Source organism: Silene latifolia, chromosome 2, assembly GCF_048544455.1.
Source record: "Silene latifolia isolate original U9 population chromosome 2, ASM4854445v1, whole genome shotgun sequence".
Lineage (NCBI taxonomy): Eukaryota > Viridiplantae > Streptophyta > Magnoliopsida > Caryophyllales > Caryophyllaceae > Silene > Silene latifolia.
Window position 1 is genome coordinate 61,794,634 of NC_133527.1, and position 12,056 is coordinate 61,806,689.

General features: G+C 36.0%; 1 protein-coding gene across 1 annotated transcript; it reads right to left on the reverse strand.

Annotated features, from left to right (window-relative positions):
- Window positions 1-1,332: 1,332 nt before the first annotated feature.
- LOC141640876 (putative mitochondrial protein AtMg00860) lies at window positions 1,333-11,678 on the reverse strand. Its single transcript, XM_074449554.1, has 2 exons — window positions 11,601-11,678; window positions 1,333-1,902 (listed from the first exon to the last, which is right to left on the reverse strand). Exons 1-2 carry the CDS (start codon window positions 11,676-11,678, stop codon window positions 1,333-1,335), a joined length of 648 nt encoding a protein of 215 aa, XP_074305655.1.
- Between the last annotated feature and the right edge of the window lie 378 nt (window positions 11,679-12,056).

Here is a 12,056-nt window from a genome sequence, read left to right on the forward strand (position 1 = left end):
TGTTCTTTCGCTTCGAGGGAAACCTGTCTTTGCGAAGATGTAACCAAACAAGATCTCCCACCTTGAAAGTGGGTTGCTTTCGATGCTTATTAGCTTTCTCCTTGTATCTTGCATTAGCCTTCTCAATTTGAGCTTTGATTTGCTCACAAGTACGCAAGAATGCAGCTTGTCTTTCCTTAGCTTCAAAACTTACCATCTCCTTCTTTGGAATAGGAATAAGATCAATAGGGAGATAAGAATTTACCCCATAAACGATCCCAAATGGTGCACGGCCAGTAGTCATAGACGTTGTACGATTATAGGCAAACTCAGCATGTGCCAACTTCACATCCCAATCCTTTGTGCTCTTACTCACTAAACCTCGTAACAAACTTTCAAGAGTTCGATTTGTCACCTCCGTTTGACCATCAGTTTGGGGATGGTGAGAAGTACTAAACAACAACTTAGTACCAACCAAACGCCACAATGTCTTCCAAAAGTAGCTTAAAAACTTAGTGTCTCGATCGGAAACAATAGTTTTTGTAATGCCATGTAGACGAACAACTTCCTTATAATACAACTCAACAACTTTAGAAGCGTCATCAGTTTTGTGACATGGTATAAAGTGAGACATTTTTTAGAATCGATCAACCACCACCATGATTGAATCTTTACCCCTTTGAGTTCGAGGCAAACCAATAATGAAATCCATGCTTACCTCGTCCCGTGGTTGTGTAGGAACTGGTAAGAGAGTGTAAAGCACCTTAGTGAATGAACTTTTCGACATTTGGCATGTAGCACACCTTGCTATCACATCTTGAACATCCTTGAGCATCTTAGGCCAATAAAAGTGCTCTCCAAGGATATCATAAGTCTTATTGACGCCAAAGTGTCCAGCCAACGCTCCTCCATGTGCTTCTCTAACCAATAGCTCTCGAATTGAGCTCTTAGGAATACAAAGCTTGTTTCCTTTGAACAAATATCCTTCTTGCACCGAGAACAAATTAGTAGGACTAATAAGTTCATTTGAAAAATCAGGATCATCTTTGTACAATTCTTTTAATTGCTTAAATCCAAGTAACCTCGCATCAAGTGCAACAAGCAAACAATGCCTCCTCGAAAGCGCATCAGCCACAACATTAGAGTTTCCCATCTTATACTTTGAAGAAAAGGTAAAAGATTGTAAGAACTCTACCCATTTGACATGTCTTGCATTCAACTTTTGCTGTCCATGAATGTGCTTTAGTGCCTCATGATAAGAATGCAGAACATATGGTTTTGGGCGAAGATAATGAGCCCAATGATCCAGTGCTCGCACAATCGCATAGAACTTCATGTCATAGGTGGAATACTTCAGCCTTGCTCCACCCAATTTCTCACTAAAGAATGCAATAGGTCGTTTTCTTGGATTAGAACAGCTCCAACTCCAACTCCGCTAGCGTCGCATTCAACTTCGAACAATTTGTCAAAGTTGGGCAAAGCTATAATAGGTGTTGAACACAACTTATCTTTGATCTCATCAAATGCTTTTTGTGCACTTGGATTCCACACAAACTCTCCTTTCTTTGTTAGCTCGGTGATAGGTGCAACAATAGAGCTAAAATTCCGATTGAACCTTCGATAAAACGAAGCCAATCCATGAAAACTCCTAACTTCAGTGGTTGTTTTATGAATAGGCCACGATCGAATTGCTTCCACCTTTGAAGGATCAATGCTCACTCCTTCTTCTCCAACAATGTAACCAAGAAAGGTCACACTGGGCACCATGAACATACATTTATTGAGCTTTCCATAAAGTGTCGGTTCACTTAGCTTCTCAAATACCTTCCTCAAATCCTCCAAGTGTTGTTCCTTATTTTTGCTGTAAATAAGAATGTCGTCAAGATAAACAATAACAAACTTATTAAGAAATGGCTTTAGGACCTAATTCATAAGTCGCATGAAAGAACTAGGAGCATTGCATAACCCAAATGGCATAACAAGCCACTCATACAACCCTCTAATACCATTGGCCAATAGTACATTATAAAAGAAGTATTAACATGACCGTCATATGTTCAGACAAAGAGAGTTAATATAGCATGTGAGTAATATAATGATAATATAACATTATACGGGCGAGAATACTATACAATAATCACTATATTATTACTTATTTCTACGACGAAGGATCCCGAAATCATACCTTATTTTATCGAGAAAACCTAGTTATTAGGAAATAATAGTGAACTTTTATGTGTTAATTCATTAGAATGAAATGAATGGTGATGGGCTTATTTATAGCCAAACATATGGTCGGTGTATCAAATTAGTGTAGAAGTTGGATTTCACTTCATCTTTCTTAGTAACTAAGAAACGTATCTTACTCCATTGCACACATGGATAACCATAAACATACTTATCTAAAAACATGCAAAATATCCAAACCATAATATGATTATAATATTATAATATTGTAATAATTAAATAATATTAATAGTACATAATGAGTTACAATATATACAACTGATTATTATTCATATTGCACCATATAACGATGACATATTTAAGAGTAATAACAAGACTCGTAAATTAAACGATTTTTTTTCCAGGATATTACACTTTATCCTTATAAATCACAAATTATCTAGTTTTAATTAAGTTACATTTAACTCGGAAAAACCAAACCGATTATTCATGCAACACCAAAGCTCTCATACCAATTGTTAGGTTCATATACCCTTATTAGACTCATCTAATCATTTTATAAATTACCCTTAATTTATTTACTAGTGGATCTAGTTGCATGTATAACAAAATGAACATAAATAAGGAGAAAATCACATTTCTTACATTGTGTATGGTTCGAATTATTGGGCACAAGTAAGGTCTCCTACCTTTACTTTTTCTTGAGCTCAAATAATTTGGGATGATCCTCCAAGATCTTCAAGTCTCAAGCATAGAGACGCTCCTTTTAGTTGCACCCAAGACAAACCCAAACACTAATACAATATGTATTAGTAACCTTAAATATTAATTCTAATGTTATTATTATTAATACTCTAGTAATATGATTGCATTATTAGAATTATTGAACAAGTTTTTAGTATAAAACCATTTTTTTTGAGAGAAAAGAGTATAAATGAGATTTTTCATAAGAATAAGAATGAATGATGAATGAAACTCCACACTAGAATATAAAGTAAGGGGGGCACCAGTTTTGTCACCTCATGGGAAGGGTAATGTCTTTTCTTTTTGTCTTATCAAAGACAATAGACTACCTTAGGTGTGTAAGATTAATCATGTTGTCTTTTTGCATGAAAAAGATAAACCATCATTACCCTAAAACCACCCATAAAACCGGCTTCCTTATGCTAATATGGACTTCCATTTTACAATTTGTATTTTGTCAATTGTAATGTGTGACACGTGACAAGTAACATACCATTAGAAATTTAAATGCATATTTAACTAATTAAATATCATTTTAAATCAAATAATTACATTTAGCAAATTAATAAGTAATTCACAATTACATGTATATAAAATGGGTCATATTAAGTCTAGTTAATATAATCTACAACATCTTCTAATTATAATTAACTAATCATTCTTATCTCAAATGTTTCATAAACATTAATCAATTTTAGTAATACAACATATTAATTATTAAATTGAATCTTATTTAATCACATTACAATCTTATATATATATATATATATATATATATATATATATATATATATATATATATATATATATATATATATATATATATAAAAAGCTGGTTAGAAGAATCGTGGATTGACACGCGGCAGATGAAATATTTAATACAAAATTGATTATTAATTTGCGTATACTTCATGTTATAATAAAGTTGTAGAAAAATTAGGGATTAATTAATACATGACATTAACTACAAGCCAATAATTTCCACATTCTTCATGTTATTTGTATTTGGACGTAAACAAATATTGTAAAATGATGAAATACATTGCATAAGATAAATATGCTAAAAAAATTACATTGGAAAATTACACGCATTTATAAATGACCCTATCTCCTAAATGTAGTTGTATATAGAAGTCAAAGTTCAATGATATACATACTTGCTTCAAAAATAAATTGTACGTACTCAAGTTCAATGACCAACTAAAAAGAACAATTAAATGTATCTAAAAGTCAAAGTTCAATGCAAACTAAAAAGAACAATTAAATGTATAAGCATGTTCCACTATTTTTGTGCAGAAATAATAGATAGATTCATTGTACGTATTTAATTTACATTCACTTACTATTTACCGAGGATGTAAAGTTTGTACATAAATACTAGGTACATGTTGCTTGAGATTTCATGCATGGAAATCATTTCCTTATTTTTTTCCCCTTTCTTGCACTCAGACACATAAATTGAGTAGTACACATAAAATCAATTTTGTCTATTGTCAAATTTATAGTAAATTAATAACCTATACCAAGCTTAAAATTCATATTGGAGTTATTGGATCACAATTCATGAAGATAAAAATAACCATGATGCGCATAAGTAAGTATTCAACAACTCTTACTTGATTTAAGTTATTCTAGAAATAAGATGTTGAAAGTAGCAACAAAATTTAATCCCATGTTATATTTAGTTGTTTTCATTAGTCTTCATTATGCATTGTCGTGAATCGTGATTGCTCGCTCCTTGGGTTAGGGCTGATTTATATGAGGCATTTCATGGACTTTGAATAGCTTTTGAGATTGGAATAAAGCATCTGATCTTTGAGTCAAATTTGAAGTTGTGGTTAAATTACTTCAAGCAGCATCCCGCCTATGGCCTACCCGAGATTTCTATTTGGTAACCAAATGCCAAGCATATCGGAGAAATAACAGATACTTAAAATGTGAAATTGACTTATATTTATAGAGAAACAAATGGACTAGCTGACAAGTTGGCGAACATTGCCAATTTGCAATACAAAAATAGGAAGAGTACAAGGAGTTTGAGACTCCACCAAATCTAATCATATAGTTTTATTCAAAGGCTTAGTGGGTTTGGCTAGGGTGCGTTATTAATTATGTATTTACTTCCCTTTCATTTGTACCAAATAAAGAAAATAAAGACACTAACGAGATTCAACATTATTGAAGCCACAAAACATAAGGAATAGTAGATACAATTAAGGAAAAATGGCAAACTACTACCTATTATAGTTAGTAATTTTCAAAATACTACATAATATACTTAATTTTTCAAAATACTACCTATATAATTACAACTCTTCTCAAATTGCTACCAAATAAGCTAAATTAGGTCATAATTGAGGTTAAATTATCAAAAAATATGAAATTAATATAGTATATTGATGCGGTCGTTTCTACACCAAAAATAAAATACCTAAATTACTGCTAACAGAAGTCAGCGGCAAGTAGGGTCGATCTCCACAGGGAGGCGGTGTACTATCTATTTGTCTATTTATCTGTCTAATGTCACAAATGGGGGTGAATTGATTTAACTATACTAATGATTAAAGCAAGGGAAATAAAAAGGAGAAATTAACAGAAGAAAAGGAAGTATGCTAGGAGTCGGTCCACCGTGGCAGCTATCAGATCTATTATATCATGAATATTAAGGCGATTAGACTATTGATAAGAAGAGCTATGGTCGTCACCTTTCGGTCCTTAAACCGCCCTAGAGTGTAAACAGCTTAACTTTCGCCCTCACTGCAATACCCTATTGTAATTAAGCAAGCCTTCCCTTCCAATCTTTCGATCTAGGTCGGGGTTAACTAAATTTATGGTCTCCTGCATGCATTCATTCGACCGGATAACAGTTAAATTGCCTAATACAATTCCTATCGCAAGACTAATCTATTTAATACAGTTAAGGCATCGCTACCACGGCTTCCCTAATCCTAACATACCAAGGGGAAATTAGCTAGACATGGGAATGGGGGAAACAAGAATAAAAGAAATAAAAACAATAAACATTAAATAATTAAAGAAAAGAAGGGAGAGAAATTACTGTAAATAAATGATCCGGAAATTGAGAGCAAAGTGACAGTGTAACGTAACAAGGGAAAGAAAAGAGAGAATTAGAGTGTCTCCGGGTTATTGGATGATTACAAATGACGTCCTAACTCCTATTTATAAGAAAATAGGAGTAGGATTAAACCTAATGACGGAATTGAACTAAAAAGCCCAACCCGTAGCAAAGTCCACTCGATCGAGCAGTGATATCACTCGATCGAGTGAAGTTAACTCTAAAACCTGCTCGATCGACTAATAGTGTCCTCGATCGAGTAATGCACAAAAAGAACTGGTCGATCGAGTAATCTAACCCCTCGATCGACTTATTATACAACCTAAAACCACTCGATCGAGTAATAAATCACTCGATCAAGTGAAACTTGACTTCAGCAGCTCGTATCCAAGCTAGTTTGACTTTGACTTGTCCTTTTAGTGCCCGAAACACCTTCACGCATCCCAAGACAGCAATATTTCCCGCTCCAAATCTACTCTTTCTCCAAATGCATGCAAAATAGACGGTAAATGACTTGATTTCGCTACTTTCTGGTTCATTCCTGTAATTAAGACATAATAACCCAAAGTAGCATATTCGGGGCATTTCGTAGCATAAAACCACGATAAAAGCATAGAAATACGTGCATAAAATAGGCTAAAAAGACTATATAAAATGCACGTATCAAATCTCCCCAAACCAAACCTTTACTCGTCCCCGAGTAAACTCAAAACTATATGCTAATGGAACGGAAAAATAACTCAGAGCTAGCTACAAATGCCCGCTTAAGCCAATTTAATGCAAGCAAACTAACACTTATAGCTAACAGTCAAATGCAAACGAGTTATAGGATGTTATAATAAAAGTAGCTGAACCGTCGACCTTGCAAGACCTTTAACAATGGACTCTCACGGGTCACTCTTCTCTCATGAAGCAAAGGGCGAACATATATGTATAAGAGAGAAAGAAAAATAGTCGCTCACCTAGACTACGACCCACATAAACATGCATGCAGCTAATATGATAGACAATTCTAACTACCGTACACACATTCCAACCAAACGAGGTCCTGTCACAGCCGAGGGCTTACAAAGATATGGTAAAGTGAGGCAATGGGTAAGAAAAGGCAAAACATTTATGGGAATGTGGAGGTATAGGTGATCAAGCTAGTACCTAAACAAAACCATATATCAACATCCATTCTTACGCAATTATAGAATAAGCACAATGCCCTTCATTTGGCATAAAACTCACCAAACCAAACTGAACATACTCCTCATATGATGTAAGATAGAACATAGGAGCAGAAACCGTCAACAAACAACATCTTTTTTTTCAAATTTTTTCTCTATTTCTATTTTTTCTCGGTTTCTCTTTCTTCTTCTGAATTCTCTTTTTTTTTTTCTTTTTTTTCGAATTCCTTTTTTTTTCACTTTCATTCTTTTTCACGTTTTTTTTCATCAACCTCCTTTCCTTCAATAAATTACCAACTCTGAATCAACAGAATACGCGCCAACATTTGATACTGTGAAATGTATACCGCAAAACAATCTAAACTAGCTTGACAAGGCAGGCTAAATTTGGATGTAGCTAAGGGTCAACTGGCAAATTTGGCTAATGTGGAGTTAAATGGGTAAAAATGAAAGAAAGGGAATTTGTAAGCACCCCCCTGCATGTGACACCAACCACTAACCCAAATGTATGACGGCAAAAAGCAATTGAATTTCATATATGTGCAAATTGATGATACATGTTATGCAAGGAGTAACTACTCACAATCCTACATGAAACCGGTCATAAATGACACCAGTTTAAAAGGCTCTAATCCTTAGAAATTATAAGTAGGTTGCCAAAATTTCAGGTTAAGTCTATTCGTTCAGCTAAATTTTAACATTAACTCGTAGACTATGCAAAAGACAAAGCTAAAAGAATAACAGTTTATTGCAAGGCTTAAGCAGAAAGACAAATGTAGTGCAATTTCATCATGGAAATCTACCGTTCCGACTCAACCTATATGCTAAAATAAACGTGAATTTTTTGAACGTGAATTTTTTGAATTTTAACAAATTTTCAAATTTTTATTGAATTTTTTATGCATTTAAACAAAAATAAACAACAATGCAAACATAAATAAAACGTGATAACATAAATGCATTAAAAACAATATGCAGACACAGATATGGATGCATAGCCTCCCCAAACAAAACTGTACAATGCCCCCATTGTACCAAAACATGGAAAGGAAATGCAAACTAAAGGAGGAAAAGAGAGTAAATGCGGAAAAACTCACAAAATGCGCGAATAAGGGGACCTCCCCAAACCGACCATGAAATGGGAGGTTGCTAAGGCCCGGAAACCGTCTCAGGAAGCTAATCCAAGTCAATATCACTCGATATCCGTCCAACAGTGGTCGATCGAGTGAGTGGGCATCCAAGAACTGCTCGATCGAATGGTGCACCAGTCGATCAAGTAGTTTCAGTTCTGCAGGGGGTCGATCGAGTAACATCTTCACTCGATCGACTGGATTCATCAGCAAAGGTACTCGATCGAGTAGAGAAACTACTCGATCGAGTGGATCTCAGCGTGTACCTGCAAAACATAATGAAAAACAGCCCGTAAACTAACTAGACAAGCAAACTGATAAAGTCTATGGTATAAAACCATTTATTACAACTGAAATAAAATAAAGAACAAAATAAAATCTCCGGGTTGCCTCCCGGGTAGCGCTAGCTTCAGTCAGGTCCCAGCTCGACCTTCTTTTCTTCGAGCCACTCTAATAGTTACAGTCAAAACAGCTCAAAGCGCGCAGCAACCTGCCAAATAGCTGCGCATGTGCTACACAAAACAGTAAGTAGCACCAGAGTGGAATACAGAAATAGGAAATAAAAACATGTAAGCATTTAAGTCTAACAAACTTCCTATGCGAGCTCCTAAATTTATCCACATAATAAAGGAGCGCGGGAGCAACTGTCAGTATATAAGGTTCCCGATTCGGATTAACAGTTTTGAAATGATGAGTACGGTGAAAATTCTTTAAATTAATCGACCACATATGAGGGGGTATAGCTTTGAAAAAGGAAGCCTGAATAAGATGAGGCAATTTACAAATAATAATGAAATTACCGTTTACTACCTCAGGTTGATCACTCTTAATGTCGGAATCATAGATAAAAGAATTCATTACCTCTTCCGTGCTAGGAGTAATTACCGTCTCAGCTTCTTCATCAACCTCCTCAGTGGAATCCATCCCGTAGATCGCAGCTTCAAGTGTATCCGACTCGGCTTTGAATAGGGGAGGTTCACCGTAACCTTCATCATTGTCAGAATCGTCATCCATATCAAACCAAAATGACGAACCAAAGCTCCCAATGGCCATTTCAGTCGATCGAGCAGAATTATTACTCGATCGACCAATTTCTTCCCGCAAATCACTCGATCGACCAATAATTGTCACTCGATCGAGTGATTCCTCCTGTACAGCGCTGAAATCCTCGTGTGGGGCAATGAAGTGTGATAGAAACTCGTCGTCCGAGTCATAAAAGTCATCCTCAGCATTGGGCAACACGGTTTTTTCATGGGAAAAACCGTTCTCAGCAAGGTATACCTCTTCTGGTTGCCAATTATCCGACTCAGCTATTAACTGAGCAATTTTAGACTCCAGCTCAATGATTTGAGCATCCGCACGTCTATCACTCTCTTGCCTCGCTCGATCATAATTCTGTATTTGAGATGCAAGAATCTCCATTAAAGACCTCAGTTCTGCAACCTCTTCTTCTTGTATCTCAGCTGCTAACTGAGCAATGTCAGTTTCGAGCTTTTCAAGTTGCGAAGAAGTGCGTCTATCATGATCTTGCCTATCTCGGTCACGATCTTGCAAGAGAGATGCAAGTGTCTGCAGTAAGGATTTCAGCTCCGCAATCTCTTCTTCTTGTATATCAGGAGGATCTTGTTGCGGCGGCCATTGATAGGGTGGATGTGGCGGCACAACTACAGCTGCATTGTGCTCAGCAGAACCACATCTCCCGAAGTAGATCACCTGCTGTTCCATATAATGGGACATCGGTGATGGGTCAAAGGTACTCAAGCCTTCCCTTTGACTGTCTTTCACCTAGAACTGTCTAGGTAGTACCTGTAAGGCCTATCAAAACAGCACTAAACAAAAGATTAAAACGGCCTCAAGGGATAAATCCCTTGAAGCTAGAAACAGATAAAATTAAACAAGTAAATAAATAGATTGCCTCCCCGGCAACGGCGCCAAAATTTGATGCGGTCGTTTCTACACCAAAAATAAAATACCTAAATTACTGCTAACAGAAGTCAGCGGCAAGTAGGGTCGATCTCCACAGGGAGGCGGTGTACTATCTATTTGTCTATTTATCTGTCTAATGTCACAAATGGGGGTGAATTGATTTAACTATACTAATGATTAAAGCAAGGGAAATAAAAAGGAGAAATTAACAGAAGAAAAGGAAGTATGCTAGGAGTCGGTCCACCGTGGCAGCTATCAGATCTATTATATCATGAATATTAAGGCGATTAGACTATTGATAAGAAGAGCTATGGTCGTCACCTTTCGGTCCTTAAACCGCCCTAGAGTGTAAACAGCTTAACTTTCGCCCTCACTGCAATACCCTATTGTAATTAAGCAAGCCTTCCCTTCCAATCTTTCGATCTAGGTCGGGGTTAACTAAATTTATGGTCTCCTGCATGCATTCATTCGACCGGATAACAGTTAAATTGCCTAATACAATTCCTATCGCAAGACTAATCTATTTAATACAGTTAAGGCATCGCTACCACGGCTTCCCTAATCCTAACATACCAAGGGGAAATTAGCTAGACATGGGAATGGGGGAAACAAGAATAAAAGAAATAAAAACAATAAACATTAAATAATTAAAGAAAAGAAGGGAGAGAAATTACTGTAAATAAATGATCCTAAATTGAGAGCAAAGTGATTAATAACGTAACAAGGGAAAGAAAAGAGAGAATTAGAGTGTCTCCGGGTTATTGGATGATTACAAATGACGTCCTAACTCCTATTTATAAGAAAATAGGAGTAGGATTAAACCTAATGACGGAATTGAACTAAAAAGCCCAACCCGTAGCAAAGTCCACTCGATCGAAAGGTGGTGATATCACTCGATCGAGTGAAGTTAACTCTAAAACCTGCTCGATCGACTAATAGTGTCCTCGATCGAGTAATGCACAAAAAGAACTGGTCGATCGAGTAATCTAACCCCTCGATCGACTTATTATACAACCTAAAACCACTCGATCGAGTAATAAATCACTCGATCAAGTGAAACTTGACTTCAGCAGCTCGTATCCAAGCTAGTTTGACTTTGACTTGTCCTTTTAGTGCCCGAAACACCTTCACGCATCCCAAGACAGCAATATTTCCCGCTCCAAATCTACTCTTTCTCCAAATGCATGCAAAATAGACGGTAAATGACTTGATTTCGCTACTTTCTGGTTCATTCCTGTAATTAAGACATAATAACCCAAAGTAGCATATTCGGGGCATTTCGTAGCATAAAACCACGATAAAAGCATAGAAATACGTGCATAAAATAGGCTAAAAAGACTATATAAAATGCACGTATCATATATTATCCACTTTGCCCATCTTTACCCACTTAAACTCACCACCATCACCAAAATCCCACCATGTTAGATCACCACCAATACCTCTACCACCTAACCATGCCATCGTTATCGTCCCTAATTAGCCACGCCGCACATTCTAACAAGGGTAGATGTTGGGGTGTGGTGGGTGGATGTTGATAGTGGTGGTGGGTAGACGAATATTATGAAAAAGGACAGATTGGAATAAGGGGTAGAATTATTAATAAGGGTATAATGGGGTAGATTATTTAGAATTGAATTAGTAGAGGAGAAATTAATGAAAATCATCTTATAATGGTTAACTAAGACCTTATCTAGGTTATTAGGTATCAATTTGGGAAGAGTTGTAACTATATAGGTAGTATTTTGAAGAAAACATTATAATATGTAGTATTTTGAAAAATCTTAACTATAATGGGTAGTAATATGCAAATCAGCCATTAATTAAACTTTAGGAGAAAAA